The sequence below is a fragment of the Lissotriton vulgaris genome, chromosome 7 (genome assembly GCF_964263255.1).
Source record: "Lissotriton vulgaris chromosome 7, aLisVul1.2, whole genome shotgun sequence".
Taxonomy (NCBI): domain Eukaryota; kingdom Metazoa; phylum Chordata; class Amphibia; order Caudata; family Salamandridae; genus Lissotriton; species Lissotriton vulgaris.
In genome coordinates, this window is record NC_141695.1 from 1,169,547,056 (window position 1) to 1,169,567,127 (window position 20,072).

Sequence of the window (20,072 nt, forward strand, 5' to 3'; positions counted from 1 at the left end):
TTAAGATCTGAGGAAATGTAACTGAATAACTGGGGAGATCAAGGGTGGTACTAGACTTGAACTTTGGGTAGGAGCTAACCTGTCAACCCAAAGATACACTGCTAACACTTCAAACAATGGGGCAGAGCTGTCCTTAGAGCTAGTAATTCGATATGTTAATACATTTTGACTTAAACGTATTGGTCAAACCCGATATAATAGATCAGAGATAAATGTAAGGTGAGCCCCGATTTACCTGGGTGCCGTTAGTTACCGGTCTCAGTCACACTAAACACGTGCACTTTCAAAAAAACTCAGGGTATCTCTTCTCTTAGTGTGTTGATGCCTATACATCTGCAGTGATTGTGTTAAGCAACTGAGCATTTATAATTTAAAAGATAGCATTTGCTACCATTCATTTTAACTTACATTTATTTTTCATTTAAGGTGTGTGCGTTATATTTGATGTGGATTTATCTGAAGGAGAAAGGTTAATGAAACAGTTATAGAACATATATATATTTACCCAAATCTCTGATCCCCCTTGCCATTGCACTCTGTATCACAGTGGTCATACATTTTTAAGCACTTCAGCACATGGAGAAGTTTTGCTCAATGGTTAGAGCGGCAGACCTTGATGCAGAGGTCTGGCCCGGGACCAGGGTTCAATTCCCGCCTCGGCGGCTCTTGGGTTCAATTTCCTCAGACCTGATCATTCTCGCCTCGGTGCCTATTCTGATCATGGGTGCCACTCTGCAACTCTGGGCATTAGCTTGCTTAATCTCCACAACGGCCCCAACAGTGCTGGGATGCCTGGCTTCACCTTGGGGGTGCCCAGGAGTGGACATTTCATAGGGAAAAGCCAGGAAGGGTTCCACAGCGGTATGCGTTACAGCGCCAGTACACCCCAGTTGGGGTATTAGTGCGCTTTACAAGTACAAATTACATTTACATTGACATGGATGGCCTGCCCAATACTTATTTAGACCTCCATCTCCAGTGCAGGCCAACACAAAGCAGGTAAAACATTGTGTGTCCTGGAAGCTGCACCAGCCTGGGCTAAGACTGAGGGCGGAAAACCTTTTTAGTTCGATTGCCATGTTATTTTAATAGTTCGTTCGGGTGGCTTTGCTTGCAGTAAATCATTATGATCCGATTAAACTTGATCTGAGGTTTGTATACTCTTTGTTCTGAGACGAATGTGCTCATGGATGGAGAGGCTCTTGGCATTTATGTGGAAAGGTGGAGTGCAGGGAACTAAGTGGGTTTTAGTTGGAAATGTGGAGGTGTTAAGAAATGATGTCTTGAGTAACATATCGTGCTCCGGATGCGACAAGTTCACTGACCAATGAATTTGAGGGAGAGAATTTAGATAGAGGGTGCAATGGACCAGGTTACTGAAAAGGTACAGGAGTTGGAAAAACGGCGAGTTCTCGTCTGTTTTCCATTTCAGTAGAGTGCAACTGGAAACTCTTAAAAAATGGCAGGTCACAAATTACAAGTTTACTGGTTGGCTATATTTATTTATTTGCTCCTTGGTTTACTGTGTGGTGGTTTTAATTAAGATCACGGTGCACTAGTGTTTTTTAGCCCATTTTGTGTTCGCTCTTAACTCTAGTGCTGGAAACGAGTGCAAAATGCGGGTGCAGAAATGCTTTCATCTTATACTATCACCAGAATCTAAGTGGTCTCTTAGGAGTTAAGGTCATTTAATGCTCTCAACATTAATGTATTTGAATATTTGGCGGCAAACCAATAAATCGCTGCTAGAGAAGAGCGGGCCTTCCATCTGCAGTTCCCTTTTTTTTTCACTGATAGCATTTGGGCTCCTGCTTCTCTGGAAATGCCCTCAGAAAGCAACCCAAGGGCACCTCCAAAGATGCAGCGTTTGTATGACAAGCACATTGCCTCATTTGTCAGAGTGGGGGACGCGGATTTGCCCAGAGACAAGAAGTTGCCCATAAATTATCATTGGCTTTAGTCCGCATGACTAGCAATTCAGATGAACGATGCCGGCTCCTTCGCGCGTAGCCTGTGTGTAGCTGTCAGTGGGGAAATAAAGCATGGTGGCCTTTCCATCGGATAAATGAAGTCTGCCCTGTTGAGTTATCCATTTCTTTAATAGTAAGAAGCCTTCTGCATACCATTTTCTTCTCAGTCAGTGCCTTTGTGTACTCCAGCGGTCGCGTCCGCTCTCTATTCAAACTGTTCAGGGCCGTGTTGGCTCAAATATCCTTTTCTCTGTGAGGAAGTGGCAGATGGATGTGCGGGCCAGTACTCCATTTGGCCAGGGTGTTGCCACAGTTGTACTCTCTCGGCCATGTTGGCCTGGGTGTCCCTCTGCTCAGCTCTATAGCAGATTCCACTTAGTGCGCAGAATATCACTTGAAACTGTCTGTTAAATGGAAGTTTCTGAGTTGCTACAAGCGTGCAAAGTAAGGCCAGTTCTTGTGGGGGGGCTTAATAAAACTAAAATAAGATTAAAAGATAAAGGAGCTGCATAATTGAATGCACTGTGGTGCTTTAGCAGCTTTTCCCTCCCTCATTGGCGTCTTGCACTTCTCATGAGCAACCGCACCATGCTCCTTGTGCTTGTTAGGATTCGTCATATCTTCCTACCTCATGGCTCTGAAGCAGCAGCCTGAGTTTCTTCTTGGGCGCGAACTATGGGTGGTGATGCAGATTTCCTGATAAAAAGAAGATATAAATTAATATTGTGGGAACGTACTGTGCCAAATGAGGTAGTTCTTTTGAGGCCCAACTGTGGAACAAGGTTAAAGTGTTTCTTCAAAAGCTTTCTTTAGGGGGGAGGAGCTTCGCGGGCAACCAAGATGGCCGCGTAAGCTCGGAGCTCCGAAGACCCTCCGATCCTCCGCATTAATCCTGTCGTCTATACTGATCCACGACAGTGGAATACTGTGGGTGAACTGCTGCTGGTGCGGGACTCGTTGTCCGATTGAGATTCCGACGTTCCTAGGTGGAGTTACGCCGTGTGCAAGTTTAGGGACGGTGACATGACCAGCGCCCGTGCTTGGGCCGGCGAGTGCGACACAGCCGCACAGAAGTGGCTTGGAACGAGAGTGACTGCTCCGCCTCGAGCGGAGCTTGCGGAGTTGCGGAGTGTGTTGGTACAGAACGGAAGGCGGGGACAGCTGCGACCGCTCGTCATATCGGAGAGCCGGTGAGGCCCCGGGGTGTTCAACCGGGGTGGTCGTTCACCTATCATGGCGGGCAGAGGCGAATTCGACAGAGGGAAGCCCCGGTCAAACAGGAAATCAACCTACTCCCAATCCAACAACATGGAACGGTATGCCCACCCTAAGAGGTCGCCTGGTGCCGCTGCGAGACCCAAGGATATACATCGGGAGGTGTCGCCGGACGACTCAGCCCCAACCCTCCGGGACGTTATGGGCGCTATCGAGGGTACAAAAGCCGAGATGCATAAACAGCACGAGGTCATGGCACACAAGGTCGACACACTGGCCATTGAGGTCAACCTGATCAGAGCCAATTTGGGCAAGAGTAACGATCAGGTCAAATCACTTGACATTAAAACCTCGAGCCTGACCACGGACGTCTCGGACCTGCAATCAGAGGTCCGGGACCTGAAGTCCGCAAAAGCGCTATTTGCACGTAGGCTTGAGGACTTTGAAGGACGTGCCAGGCGCCAGAATGTCCGTATTGTTGGTGTTCCGGAGGGGGCCGAGGAGTCTGCCACAGACCTTTTTGTTGAAGACTTGATTCAGAACCATCTGGCCCCTCGGGGCCTTAGCAAGTTCTTTTCGGTTGAGTGTGCCCACAGACTGCCCGGAGGCCACCCGAAGTTGGGGGCCCTTCCACGGCCCATCATTGCCTGTGTGTTCAACTTTAGGGACCGGGACGCTATCCTGCAGGCATCAAGGAGAGATGGGCCGCTGAAATACCAGAACGCAGATATCAATTTCTACCCGGACTTCACCCAATCGGTTCAGCGGCGGAGGCAAAGCTTCACGGGTGTGAAACGGCAACTGCGGGAATTGGGGATGAAGTACTCCATGTTGTTCCCCGCGAAACTGCGTATTGAGCACGACAGCCGTGCCTTGTTCTTTGACTTGCCTGAGGTCGCGGGGGACTGGCTGGACACTTTGCCTCAACGGCGCGAGGAACACGAGGAACAGTCGGAAGGAGCAAAGGGTGGCCCTGAGCAACAGGAGTAAAATGATCCTTCGGACCTTTTTCCGGACAATGGGACTGCCCATGGCAGTCGGTATCACAGTACTGTATTTTTGGATACTATCCTTACTTCTTGAACGGGGGAAGGGGGGGGGATAGGGTAGCCTCCTTTCTCCTCTAGGGGCTTTTCGTAGTGTAGTTTTCTAGGGGCGACAGGCACACTGCTAGTTGGGGGGGCTCTTTAGTCTGATGCAGGGGTGCAGGGTAGGGGGTGGTTGGGTTCTTTGTTGTTCACTTGTTCTCTTTCTCCACTTTTCTACTTCAAGGCAAGGTAAATGTTGTGCTGCATATGGTTTCGTAGCGACGCCACCCGCCAGGGCTGGCATGGGCCTTCACTTTGACGATAGGGGGTAAGAAATTGATTGTACTGTGTTGGAATGTTAATGGGCTGGGAGATCGTATTAAGAGAGGTGTAGTACTACAAATGTTCAAGAGATGTATGCCTGATATTATTTTGTTGCAGGAAACTCATTTGGTAGGAAACACGTCCCATGCGCTTAATAGAAAGCGTTTCAAGATGGTGGCACACTCTGGGTTCTCTTCGGGGTCCCGGGGGGCGGGGATCATGGTGCGCGTGTCCCTCCCGTTGGAGATAGAATCCAGCGTGACTGATGAGAGGGGGCGCTACGTCGCCGTCACGGGTAGATGGGAGGGGCGTACCCTAGTTTTGGTTTCTGTTTACGTCCCTCCTGGTTTGCAAACAACCACGTTTCAGGATCTTGGGGGCACCATTTTGGGTTTGCCTGAGGGCCTGCTTATTGTGGGTGGGGATTTCAATGCGGTTGGTTCGGGGACCTTAGACAGGCATCCATCCAGAGATCTTCGAGTTGCGCAGTCCTGGCTTCCCGACTTCTTGGACACTATGGGGCTTATTGACTGCTGGAGGCTCTTGCATCCTACCCAGCGTCAATACTCGTTCCACTCAGGGGCTCACGGTAGCCTCTCCAGAATTGACTACGTTCTGGCTCTAGCGGCCCACGCATCGGCGGTCTCTGAGGCCCGACTGATGGCCAGGGGCATCTCTGACCATTCTCCGGTCTGGGTGTCCTTTGACTTTGACATCGTGGTAGCCGAGAGGGTGGCGCCGATTAATCCGTGGTACTTCCGTAACCCTGAGACGCGTGGACTCCTGGCCAAAGCCATTGAGCTCTATTTCTCCGAAAACACGGGCTCGGTCACATCAGCTGTCTCCCTATGGGAGGCCTTTAAGACTGTCTTGAGAGGAGAGGCCTTCTCCTTAATAGCCGAGGTGCGAAGACGTAGGGACGCGGACGTGGTGCGGATTGAATCCGAGATCGCGGACCTCGACTCCCAATTGGAGACCGATCCGACACCGGACCTACTCCATGTTCTCTCGCTTAAGCAGTCAGAGTACCGGGCCACTGTTACTGATGCAGCTAAGATCATGGGCAGAGAACAGCAGGGGAGGATCTACGATGTCGGGGACAAGGCGGGCAAGCTTATTGCATGGCTTGACAAGGAGAGGGCCCGCCGAGTGGTCCCTGAGGTTTTTGGGGGAGGACGGCGTGGCTGTTACCGACCCCAGCGCTATAGTCATGGTCTTCGCCGAGTACTTTGAGTCCGTTTACACTTCGGTCTCTGAGATGTCTGAGGTCGACTCCGATGCACTACTGCAAGAGGTCGACCTTCCGTGCCTGTCGGACACTGAACGTGACGACATGGATAGAGATATCACTGTTGACGAGGTCGCTCTCACGATACACTCCCTGAGGTCCGGCAAGGCGCCCGGCCCCAACGGCTTCCCGGTGGAGCTCTATAAGATAAAGCCCGATGCCATCGCCCCGCCCTTACAGGACATGTTCCTGGAGGCGCGGGAGGTGGGTACGCTTCCCCCGGACCAGAGATTGGCCACCATCGTGGTCATTCATAAGGAAGGGAAGCCCAGAGACCTGTGTCGATCGTATCGCCCCATTTCTCTGCTGAATGCTGAACCTAAGATCTTGGCTAAATTGCTGGCTAACCGACTGGTTGGCGCGATTAGCGACTTGGTTCATCCGGATCAATCTAACTTTATTCCACACCGCAACACTGCCCTTAATCTTAGAAGACTCCACGGGGCCCTCGCGAGGGTCCGTACGCCCCGGAAGCTGGCCGTTTTGGCGTCTTTGGATGCCACGATGGCCTTTGACTCCCTTGAGTGGAACTACCTGTGGGCGGTGCTGGCGAAGTTTGGATTTGGTCCGGAATTCATAGGATGGGTCAAGCTTCTGTATGCCAGTCCACTTGCTAATGTTATGGTCAACGGCCGCGTATCTGCGTCATTCGCTCTCCGCAGGGGCACCAGGCAGGGTTGCCCCCTGTCGCCCTTGTTGTATGCGTTGGCACTTGAGCTTCTGGCTGCATGGCTGCGATTTCACCCGGACATTAACGGGATAAAGTGGTCTCCCGGATTCGAGGACCGTGTGTCTTTATATGCGGACGACATCTTGCTTTATCTCACCTCTCCTTGCAAGTCCCTTATCGTGGTGTGCGATGTGCTGCATACCTTCGGTAGGCATTCCGGCCTGGTAATCAATTGGTCGAAGTAACATTTATATGTTCCGAGAGGTGAGGTTCCGCGGCTCCCGAGGGACTGCAACATACAGGTCGCGAGGCAGGGATTTAAATACTTGGGTATCTACATTTCAGTCAATTCCATGACACGTTATGCGAACAACTTGCTTCCCCCTCTTGCGCGCCTTCGGTGGGATGTAGAGGGGTGGCGGAAGCTGCCGCTTTCCCTGCCCGGACGTGCGGCATTGTTCAAAATGATGTCCCTGCCCAGATTCTTGTATGCGCTTCAGAATACCCAGGACCCGGTCCCATCCGTGTATTTCAGAGAGGTCGAGGGCTTACAGCGGGCCCTTCTCTGGGATGGCAGGCCGCGCATTGCTATCACTAAACTTACGCTTCCGTGGTACGACGGAGGTATTGCATTGCCTGACATCCGGAGGTATTATTGGGCTTCCCAGCTAGCCGCCCTCAATCATGGCTTCTATGGTCCAGCTGTAAGTCCGGATTACGCCATGGATCTGTGGCTCCTGGACGACGGGAAATATTACAGGGCTTTGTACTCGAGATCTCTGAATGGCAGAATGACAGGTCCGACTAGGACAGCGGTTCACATATGGAGGGCGGTCACAAAAGCGCAGGGATGGAAAGGAAGACTCACGATGGCCACTCCACTTTACGACTCTGAATTATTGGGCAAATTGTGGCATACCAAGGGGTTTGATCGATGGGACCTGATTGGTATTTCTAAAGTTGAAGACATGATGGTCAAGGGTGAAATAAAATCCTTAGCTGCTCTACAGACTGAGTTTCAGCTGGGAGCGACAGAATTTTTTAGGTACGCCCAACTGCAGCACGCCCTTTTGGCAGTGATGCCGGAGGGTGAGAAGGTCCCAGAGTCGTCCTCGTTGGAAGACAGGGTACTGGACGGTCATATGCCGGACAGTGCCATCTCGTTGATTTACAAAAAAATAATCAATGTCCGCACTGACCACCTTCTTGGTGTGAGAGCAATGGGTTTGTGATGGTGTTGAGTTGGATGACGAAGATTCGCAGTATGCGGTATCATCCCCCAAGGAGGTAGCGATCCCGGCCAGACTGCGCTTGGTCCAGCTAAAAATCCTACACAGGGTTTGTTACCGGTCCCCGACTGATACATATGGGCCACTCGGTCGATGGCCTCTGTAGGCGTGGTTGTGGTGAACTGGCTACCTTCATGCACATCATATGGGAGTGTCATGTGGTCGCTTCGTACTGGAGGCGTATCCACATGGTGATGAGTGAGGTGACTGGAGTGGACTTGCTGGCCGAGGCCCGGCGCTGCCTGCTGAATGTATGGGGCCCCACGGACTAGAACAGTGCGCAAACCCAATGGATCACCTTGGGTAATATGGTGGCAAAGCGTGACATTGTCCAGAAGTGGGGCGCAGCGTCACCTCCCTCGGTGACATTGTGGAAGACCAACATGGATTGGTGTATGTTTCGTGAGAAAACAGTGTATGTGGCCCGGGGTAAACCCAAGAAGTGGCATAAGATCTGGGGGGCCTGGAATGAATATAGGGGTGATATGTCTCCCGCCTGACACTGCCCCCTTGGACGAATGATTATCTCCGTAGCCTATGGCTCCAACCCAAGTGTTACTAATAGGCACATCCTGCATTCTTCCCTCCCATGATCACCCATTAGGTGCTGTTCATATGTGTATGTTTTCAGGATTACTGGCCTAGCCTCCCCATGGCCTGGGTATTGTCGCATACATGTACTTCTGCCTTGCCTTCTAGCACTAGTTTGGTGCTCTATTTCTTGTGTTCTATTTCGTTTTTCTTAATTTTTATAACATTAAAAATAAACCTCGTACAATTTTACACTATGTGTTGTGTGCACCAGCCGTTCTAATGATACTATGCTGCCTAGCCTCCAGGATGTATGGCTAAATAGCTGTGTACTTTGACTTACAAATAAAGGTTTTTCCAAAAAAAAAAAAGCTTTCTTTAGTTCTTTTCCATACTCTGGCCCAGCTTTCCTTTATATTAGGAACCACCCACTGTTGGTTCTCTCACCACATGTGTTCAACCATATGACGTCTGTAATGTATGCACACCACTCGTTAGGACTTAAAAACAGTGGTCCCTGGTGCATCATTTTACTTGGCAATTGTGCTCCTGCCATCAGGTACAGTTTCTAATGGTTCTTGCTCCATGGCCAGCCTTGGCTAGCAATATTGTGTCGTAGGATACTTCTGCATCTTATGTCTTATCTGTTGGCTCATATCAATCTGTCCACAGTCATTGAAACCCTTTGGCATTAAGCTTTTCTTGGCTTGCTTGTGGCACTCATAAACTTCTCTTCAATCAGAGCTCTACCATTCAGATCCAGCCACAAAGTGATCCGACCCAACCGTGATCATAATTTAGAAAACAGAAGAGGCAGGATAACAGGCGATCAGGATTGTGTCGTCCCCTATTAGCATCCATTTGTCTTAATACCGCCATTTCAAAACACCAAAACTAAACACTGCCAAGCAGAATCATGACAATTTGAAAGGTTAATATCCTTAATTTTGTAAAGATTGCATAGACGTTCCTATTGGCATGCAATAAGTTTGGTGTAGGCAAGTGGGTATTGTTTCCCCAAAAGGGACTCAAGTTGGTGATTTCTGTATGTCTTTTTTCATTAGCTATGATTACAAAGCAATATGGTGACCAATGCTGTGAAGTTTTACAGAGAATTTAAATGGGTCTTCCGACATATGTCTTTCACCCCTAAACCTTTGCGTTAAGGCAGAGTTAGACATACGGAAACCTGTGGGTTTAATGTGATTGAAATGAATCCACACCATACCGCAAGCATTTATATCACAACTACTTACAAGCAAGGTAGCACAGTAAACCACAATCGCTGGTATGGGATCAATATTTTGTCGACAGTTTGTCTTGCTGGATGTTCTTGAAGAAGTGCATATGTTTTTTACACTCTCTACCTTCAACCAAATGTTCATTGAGGTGTTTGGCCTTTATGTTCACAACCTTCCCCCTCTTTCCACCCTAATCACTACACATTTAAGGTCTCAACTAAGGCATCGCATATGCTGTTGCTTGAAAGACATTTTGTTTATATACAGGTGGTTTAGAGGACATTCACTGCTTGCCATTTGTTGGATTAACTGATAGTCTCATTTCCTGGGCTACTCTTTGGTCAGCAAGGGCTGGCTTTGCTTAGGCTTCACTTTCTGTGTGTTCCCCCTATCCCTGGAGTGTGGGCCAAGTACTGCTTCCTTTTTTGAGTGTCCTTATGCTGTTTCCTCCGCTTTCTGTCTAAGCCTATTTTCTTCTCCTTGCAGAACTTGGTTACAATGTATGTGTTTTTAGGTTGTCTTACTCCTGGTTTTGCACCAAGTTGTTGCGTTTACCGATCGTTTCCCATGTTCGTTCCCTTTTACTTTTTATCCTCTCACCTATTATTCTTTGTGAAGCATAACATCACCAGGCCACACTTTGTTAGTGTCGCTTATAATAATGATTTCAAAATACATTAAAGGCTTTCTGCTATCACTGTTAAGTGATCACTCGTTTAGTGATTTTTTTTTTGCTACGTGTTTCATGATTTATAGGATGTCTTGGGCATGATTTCAATGCTTTATTCAAAAACGGGGTGTATTTTAAATTGATTTGTTTGCACATTTACAGGTTGGCTACCACATTCTAGTGTGAAAATAACATTATATTGTAAAGTGCTTTTCTTCTTGTTTGGGCACTTCTATTACGCTTTCTCCCTAGCTTAATGTGTACTTTGTAACCAAGATTACCACACTCAGCTATACAATGACAGGCCTTATTATACTATACAGAGGCAAGCCATATTATACATAGACAGTTACCGACCATACAACAGGACATATCACACCATACAATGACCGGCCATAGCATACCACACAATTGCAAACTATAAAATGACGGGCCAGACCATATTATACTCCCAATTGTTGGAGCAAGGGCTAGCTTAAGACAAAAACAGTGTGCAAATGCGAGAAGTGTGTGCACATGCCAAACAAGAGTGAGCAATTACTTTATACACCGCTAGAGATGGGAAGCGATATGCTTGATCGATAGAATTGTGTTTGGAGCAATTAAAATCGAGCTGTACATAATGACATCACTAAAAGTTGCTTGCCTGTGGTTACGTGTGGGATCACCCGAATACTTGTTTAATTAGTAACAAATCACCAATACACCTCTGTAACTGGTCACCTTTTGGGTTAATCACTGTCTAGTCCTCGAGGTCATAGATTGGTGTTTGACCTAATTCCAAGACTGCAACTGTGTTTAAAGTTATTTTTCCAAAACTAATTTTCAGCAATCGGTCAGTTCGGTGCTGACTTTATTTCTACAGTTTCAGGCCTGCCAAGCATCACGCATCAGGTGTGACACTAACCCATTTCAGTGTGGTGATCCGCATCACCGCACTGAAATGCGTTGTCACGCATAATGCATCTGTCTCACATCGGCCACTGAATTGTTGGCTGGCAGTTAAAACCGTTTAGTATGGCAGCGCACCGTGCCCCCAATGCTCCCACAGGCTTGCAGTTGATTAATTAAGGCTGTTCGCAGGGACCGTGACTCACACTGATACAATGTATCACCTTGGATCCCCGCATCTTGAGGCCGGTGCTTGTGGGGGCGCAGTGACATCACATCCTGGTGCACCGGAAGATTGTAAATGAAAGTGCCAGCTGCCTAGTGTTTTGCGCGGCTTCAAAATGTTCAAATATGGCGCTTGCAGCGTCGCGCTGCCTCCAGCAAGCACTGTTCGCGCCGACGTGCGCTATCCGCCGTTAATTTACTTAACCCCTTCTATGCTCATGACGGAGCCGCTCCGTCATGAACCTCGGTTGAGCTGTGCTCATGACGGAGCGGTTCCGTCATGGCCCGCTCGGCGCGCCTGCGCGGCTCGAATTCCGCGCCTGCGCTGGACGTTCCATTGAGCTGGGCGGGCCATGACTGAACCGCTCCGCAGTGAGCACAGCTCAACCACGGCTCGTGACGGAGCGGCTCCGTCACGAGCATGCGAGCGCCGCTCGGCCCCCCCGCCCCCTTAGCGCTGCGGCGGAATTCCCGCTGCAGCGAAGGGGTTAACCCCCTCAACTCAATAATGCCAGACCTGAGGGAGCCCGAGAGGAGTGAGTGACCCCCCACCCGGTTGCAGCGGCCGCCAGGATAGAGTCTGCATGGCACTGTGGACGGCCCCTCCCGGGACTCACTGTCCTGCCAGCCTGGAGGGTGATAATAATAATTGAGGCGATCGGCCGGCAAACCCAAATTTCTGCGGTGCGCACTGGCTTGCGGCCTAAGTGAGACAGCAGCCACTGCCTAACAGAGAGACTGCAGCGGCGTCGCATATCAAGCAACTGTTAGAGCGCCACCCGCGGCGCTACACTCCTCCGGACTCTGCGACTACTGTCCCAAGTAAGTGTCACCAGCCTGTGTGATTTACAATGGCAGCGCGTGGTCGGGCAGCTGCAGCCTTCAGTCAGTGCCGGCCTGTGTTGATACTAAGGTCACAGGTGACACTGCGGGATTTTTTCAATTTCGAATATTCTGCTGGCCTGAGCCCCTGGTTACTAATTATATATTTGTGCTCGATTTCTTGCAGTACACCATACAGAATGTTTGTGAACACTACAAAGAGCTTCAGTTTCACCCCACACTGCTTGCTTGATGTATGAACTACCTATTAACCACTTCAGCTGCTATCAGGGGAGATGTGCTACGAATAACATTTGCGACACTGGAGTACCCACGAAAGAGTCATCGTGTTGATATAATGTGTCGGATGTGAAGTGCCCTGAAACCCTAGATTGGTATGAGCAGAACTATAAAGCAAATGAACTGTTTGTGAGAGAGGGAACGAAATCTGTTTGAGTGCTTTAGGAGTTAAATAGATCATATAAGGCATATAAATGATTGATACTACACGATGGTGTTGGGCCATATATGATAGACAAAGAGCATTACAGTAGAAATTACAGCAGTCACCAATATTGAGTAACAGCAAAGCCATAGGTCAATTGCAGCAGTTTTAAGATCTTCTTAGTTTCTCGTTGCTCAAATGTGTGTAATTTCTGATATTTGTTTCCCTCGTCTTCATTGCTTGATTTTGCTTGCACGAAAGTGTCACTCATAGTCATTGAAATGTCACTCATAATTACACTGATATATGAAAATGTCACACTTAGGCAATCTGAAACCTTGGCAGCAATGCAGTTTAGACCATACCAAGTTGCCCTCAGTTGCCTTAACACAATAGCCTCTTCTTGTTGGAGCAGTTAGAAGTCGCTCTAATTTGGTGTTGGAAGACTGGTTTCATTGGAGCATTGTTGAATCCCACCATTCTGCTTGGTGCATAACGAGTTGGTAAGTAGGCCAGTGCAGGCTGGTACGGCTGAATTTTGAAAAAAACATTTGCCTCTGCACAGCTGCCGTCCCTCCTCCATGGCCTTGCCTTCACTTCTCTTCCTGACTCCCAGAAGCAGGAAGCATACAGGCTCATCTAAGCCAATCATGGCACTGCTGTCACCAGGATGACAGCAGTGTTGGGATTGATCTAAGTGCCCTGGCTTGATGCTCACACAGGGAGTGGGAGCCTGTGCATGTTCTCCACCCAGACTGTGCAAGATAGCCAGGTGGAGAACATGCTAAGTGCGCATGATGATCGGCCGGCCAAACCATCATGCGCACTTAAGTGCACATATTTCCTCCTCCTCCCCCTGCTTTAACAGCCACGCCTCAACCGGGCTCGTGCTGAAAAATAAAATGATAAAATTGTGTTATTTTATTTTTCCCTGTTTGCACTGCTGAAAAGCAGTGGGACGATGCTACTCTTCCTTAGCGGAGGAGCTGCCACTGAAGTAGGCAACGTTTCACTGACCATTGCTCGCTACACTTCTTCCCAGTTCATTGACAGTAAGTTATACCCACAGGACCAGATTTACATTATTAGAACACTCGTGCAGTCATACATGTGTGCCATTTTCCTTGCTTTTCATTTTGTCACATTGGTCCCATAATATTTGTTTTCTTGGGTGCTAACACTAGATTGCAGTAGTTCTATATTATTTGGAAATGTAATGTTTATTTGTCTAGGAGTTGTATTTCATTTTTGCAAACTAAGTCATGTAGCCCTTAGGAGATGTTTTCATTAACTGGTGCACTGTGCAGGGGAAAGGCAAATGTGCACAGGCGTTTCAGTTCGACTTAGGTGGTACCACCGATAATGAAGTTAACGTCTTCTACTTCACGACCCCAAATCGTATGTGCACGTCTTTTTGTGGTTCATGTGGTTGCTATCAAAAATACACTCATGCCTTTAATGCTTGCTCGTACTTTCCTCATCTTCCATGCCATTTATTATATATTTGTATTTTTATTTTTTTGCAGTTGCTTGCTTTCTTACAAGGTCTCTTCACCTTTTATCATCATGGCTATGAATTGGCAAAGGACTTTAGCGATTTCAAAACGGAGCTGACGATCAGTATACAGAATGTAAGTACTCCACACTGCTGGCCTCTTCTCTTGGTTTGCTGATTAAGGAACATTAGCCACTTATTGCTTTCTCCTAGTCGGATATTGCTGCATGTCCTGGTTTGGTGAACTGCAGAGCCCTAGTACCTCAGGGTATTTCTGCACTAGTTCTTATGTGCATTGATGGTATTCAGCACAGGGTAAACCTCCCTGGCATATTTTGAGACCTCTACCCAAACCATGACCGCTACATATTTGCTCTACCTGTTGCTATACTCATGCAGCTGAATACTTTATCTTGAAATCTTTGTATCTTTAACCAAGTCACTTTGACTTTTCAATCTTCTGGTCAACCCCACCCCCGACGCTACCTTTTAAAATAAATAAATGCATTTAAAAAAAAGAATGTGCCAGTTTTTTTGTTGCTATTTTTGTATTGGTGCTCTCCTTTGCATATTTAGCCCAATCTCCCATTTTAACCTTGCATTATCAATTTTTTGCTACTGCTTTACCTCCTTAGTTATCTCCTTTTTTCATTTGAAGAGAAAGCACATGCTTTCTTCCATCTTTTTCCCCATTGTGTTTGTCCGTACCCAGTCCATATCCTTCTGAAGCAGAAATGGAAAGCAAAGAAAGACTGTTGCATACCACAGCTTCCCTTTCTTACGTTTGTCATTTGAAAACAAAACATTTTTTAATACCAAAAGTTATTTTCACTGCTGCTGTCTACCATAGTTGTAGGAATTGTGTAGATATTATATTAGAATCCCGGTTTTAGCTAGTTTTAGTAAAAGAGGCGAAGTCTCAGTAAGACTAAGTAATTGAGAACAAACTGAGTTATTTTTGTCGCAGATTGAATGTAATATGTTATATTACTAGTTCTCGGTTTTCATTGGGCTGTGGTTCTATTTATCTAAAGTGCTATAACAGGTGAGTTGCCGTGGTAAAACTGCTCTCAAATACTTTTGCAGTTGTCTTGATCCTTTTGAAAATGGTACCCTTGTGTTCTTGAGGGCCTGACCCCTGATGCACGTAAACGCAAAACCTGAGAACTCCAATTACAATCCACAAACTAATCACTGTGAAGTGCCAGTAAGAAGCTTTAGAAAACGCATCCATTACTATACTTCTCGGTTAGGCCATCCTGAGTCCTTGTCCAGTTTCATCGTTTTCGAAATGTTGAAAACTTGAAGTGAATGTAATTTCCTGTCAAGGACTGCACAATCCCCAACCTCACACTTGCCATTTAAAAAGAAAGTAGTCCTTAAAGAGTAAAATGGCTAACTTGAAGGGGTGGACAGGGTTTGATGCTCTGCCTGAGACTGTGTTGCTAGTCTTTCTTGACAGGTGTCTACAAATGAAGTAATCCGGTTCTCCAGCATTGGACCTTTCACAGAGTTGCATACACTAAATGACTCCACTTCACCCGGCTTCAAACCTTCTATCAGTATGATACAAAATTATAATCTGAATGATGGGACAGCCATTTAGTCAGCTTCAGCCGTTGGCGAACTCCACTTTGGCTACGCTGGTGGTTTTCTGCCCTTTCGCAAGGAGCACCTCCGCACACAAAGTAGTTTCCCTTAAGGGTCAGGATTTACGATGGCAGGGTGTGATTTTTGAGACAATATTTTTTACTTTTTGTTGGTGTGTGTGTAATGTGTGAATGTGTATATGTATGTGTATATATATTCACTGAAAAAACCATAGGTTTCACACCAGTTATAGTTAGGAATTTGCATTTAAAAAACCTATTAAATTCACATAAAAAAACATAGGTTTCACACCAGTTATAGTTAGCTGGAAATTTTACTGACATAAAACCATTGAAATTCCCACGTTATAGTTAGTTGGACTCACTATAACTTGCGCGTGCAATGCACTGCTGATGACGTCGCATATTACATCACTCATGACATGGTCAGTGACATCACTCATGACATCACTGATGATACCATTCTTGTGACTTAGTGACAGATCTCCTTTCACTGTAATTTTACCCATTTCAGTTACAACAACCAATTCAGTAATTCCACCATCTATATACACATCCACTCATTCACCAACAGTTCTCTGTAGTCACTCATACATATACTCACCCATCATATGAAGTGATACACCTATACATCCTGTTACACACCGACAGTCATCCAAAAGTTACTCACAAACATACTCACACATGCAAATAAACTATTGATCATCCATTTATTTGCATATAGAGCAATACACACACTACCACCTTCTAATGAAAATTACAAATATTTATTCTCTTAAACAATCACTTTTCGAAACACATACTTATTTAAACAGGAACTTTTACAATCTCTTACTCTCACATATACTCACTTATATGCATCAATATTCACATATTCTATATTAAAACATATGTAGTTACTGTTAAAAACACTAGTGAGACAGTCATTTACTCACTAACATACACTTATCCACACTATTCAACCATGCAGTCCTGCACATATGCAGTCTTTAAAATACATACAAAAAAAGAGTCAGTCACTCATGCATCAATGTAGTAAGTAATTCCCACACTAAACAAAACAGACACTCATACTGATACTAAAAAAAATCTAATAACCCATACACACACACATGTAGTTACTCACCAACCCATGCGGCCACTTATGCACAAAGTGAAACACTGATACATATTTTTAAATATTTAAACATTACTCTCTAATATATGTATTCACTAAAATACACTTAATAAGCCAGTTAACCAATCATTTTTTTTTTTAGAAAAAACATCCATTAAGACACTTTTTAAAAATGTATTGTTCCATCGACCTTTACAAATACATAGATAAAACATATTTATTTTTCATAAAGTCACACATTCACTGGATGGTGTCATCAGTGATGTCACGAGTGATGTCACTGACCATGTCATGAGTGATGTAATATGTGACGTCATCAGCAGTGCATTGCACGCGCAAGTTATAGTGAGTCCAACTAACTATAACGTGGGAATTTCAATGGTTTTATGTCAGTAAAATTTCCAGCTAACTATAACTGGTGTGAAACCTATGGTTTTTTATGTGAATTTAATAGGTTTTTTAAATGCTAATTCCTAACTATAACTGGTGTGAAACCTATGGTTTTTGCTGTGAATTTCAAAGGTTTTTTAAATGCTAATTCCTAACTATAAATCTCAGTTTATAAGTAAGACTGCTGGCGCACTAGTTGTTCTCTGGGACATTCTGTTATTGGGCTATATTTTGACTACATCTGGCTGTTTTTTTGGCTACATTTTTTTGTTTTTTGTCTCTGGTGGCCATCTTTGGGCTACATTGGGCTATATTGGGCTACATTGGGCTACATTTTGGCTCTAACATATATATATATAGCCCAATATTTATTTTTTCAAAGTTAACTTTCGTTAAAACCACGTGAGCATATATCTTGAGACATAGCAAAGGCACATCGGGCTACCAGTCCCTAAAATTTTGCCTATTTTTTTTTTAAATATATATATATATTATTATTTATTTTTTTTGCCTTGGTGCGCTCCCGGTGCGCGCTCCCGGTGCGCGCTCCGGGGAGCGCCCCAGAAAGCGTAATTATATGAAGCGCCCCGGGGCGCACACCGGGGAGCGTCCCGTAAGCGCCATTATCGTTTTCGAAAACATGATAGTGACGTATCGCGTAGCTGCATCTGCGTGAAACGCACGGCGTAAGCGCACCCAGAAGCACTCGTGCGAATACGATCGCGCAATGTAAACTTCCGACCCGCTTATGCGACGCGACCCGGGGCGCGTAGCGTAAGCGCGTCGGGTCATGTGACCTGAAAATAACACTTTTCATTGGTTCATAACAGTTTTGGTTTCATAATGAAGCCCCTGGTCATGTGACCTGAAAATAACACTTTTCATTGGATCTAACTTTTTTTTTTTCCTTCTGATGAAAGACCCCACCTTTTTCCTTTCTTCTGACTTTGTCCTTTGACTGAGGAAGACCTGCTTGTACCTCTCTGTACAATTTTCATCTTTATAATGGCTTCAGTAGCAGCAGCAGCTGGTGCATCTGCACCACCACCACCACCACCACAACAACCAAAAGGACCACCACAAGTTTTCATTGGTGGTCAAGAAGAGGAGGAGGAGGAGGAGGAGGAGGAAGAAAGGAGAAGAACATTTCTCCAAGAACACAATACCCCATACCAGCCTAGACCACACATTATTTGGGAGTTTTTTTCTCTTCCACAGGGGAAGAAAAAGGTAAATGCAGCCAAGGTGACTTGCCTAATCTGTGGCATGGAACTTTCCAGAGGGAACCCTCTTAAAAAATATTCCTTTGGAAATCACACAATGATCCGCCACATGCAGCGCAAGCATCCTATAAACTATTCTGCTGCAGAGATGAAGGAACTGGCCAGTAACCCTTCCCCATCAACAAGAACCAGCTCAAAAAGATAGCAACCCACTCCCTCAACACCAGAAGAAAGTGAAACGATGCGTTGCGTTCAGCCACGATTTGCAGATTTCAGAATCACATGCAAATATTGTGGGAAGACCATCTCCTACAGAGAACAGAGCTTAAAGCTCATCGTCCTTGCTGGGGACAACCACAAATGCCCCAATCGACCCTAATTATTTCTTTTCTTTTTTTTCCGCTCCAGTTGAGCCATTTTCAATTCCCTGTTTTTTCGTTTCTCCCCATGAAAAATACAAAAACAATATATAAAAGTGTTCTGAAAAGCCAAAAAAAGTTCAAAATGTTCATAAAACATCAAAAAAAATATAAAACAAAAAAGAAAAAAAACAGTTCTTTTTAGAACTACCTCCAATTTCTAATAAAAGGCTACTTCTTTTTAAAAACTGTCATTCTTTTTTCCCCATGGTACGCTCCGCGGTGCGCGTACCGGGCGCTGCCCCCGCGCAATTCAAAAAAAAAAAATCTTTTGCCCCGCATGGCCCTTTTTTGGCACAAACATCAAACCTAGGGGGTCAGGGGGGGTCTATCCCTGCCCCCTTATGGTCATGTCCCCCTTTATTTTAGCCACCTCTTGTGTCTTGATTTTACCGAGACACAAGATGGCGGCCGCTCCGGACTGTTTCGAATGTTTACAGACACCCGAGAGCCAATCAGCTTTCCGTGCGCACCTCCCGTGGCGCGCCCGGAGCGCTCCCTGGGGCGCGTACCGGGGCGCTGCCATAGATATATATATTTTTTTTAACCTAAATTACTCAAACTCCACTGGAGCACATATCTTGAGACATAGCAAAGGCACATCGGGCTACCAGTCCCTACAATTTTGCCAAATTTGCTGGAAATCCATTCAGCCGTTCGGGCTGAAAGTGAAATCGACCGCCCTATGGAAATTAACATGGGGAAAACGCGTTTTGGGACCCCCCTTTTATCTCGGCCCCCGCTTGACGAATCCACCCCAAACGTTCAGGGAAGGACCGGAACGCCGCGAGGCCATTTTGAGGAAATTTTCTGTCAGATTCGACAACCAGCGCCAAAGTTATTCCAAATAGAATTTTGAGATTTAACATTGAAAAAAATCCTAACTATAACTACCTACTGGCGACTGCCAGTAGGTAATATATATATATATATATATATATATATATATATATATATATATATATATATATATATATATGTATATGTGTATATATATGTATATGTGTATATATATGTATATGTGTGTATATATGTATATGTGTGTATATATGTATATGTGTGTATATATGTGTGTGTGTATATATGTGTATATGTATATATATGTATATGTATGTATATGTATATATGTATGTATGTGTATATATGTATGTATGTGTATATATATGTATGTATATATATGTATGTATATATGTATGTATATGTATGTAT

At 45.7% G+C, this 20,072-nt stretch overlaps 1 protein-coding gene across 6 annotated transcripts in view; it reads left to right on the forward strand.

Moving 5' to 3' along the window:
• Positions 1-20,072, forward strand: part of ARHGAP26 (Rho GTPase activating protein 26) — a 2,045,367-nt gene that overhangs the window by 513,614 nt on the left and 1,511,681 nt on the right. For all 6 annotated transcript variants that reach the window (XM_086931644.1, XM_086931645.1, XM_086931643.1 and 3 more), the window contains exon 7: positions 14,136-14,240. In XM_086931644.1, coding sequence (XP_086787770.1) covers positions 14,136-14,240 — 105 coding nt within the window. The remainder of the gene's footprint in view (positions 1-14,135; positions 14,241-20,072) is intronic.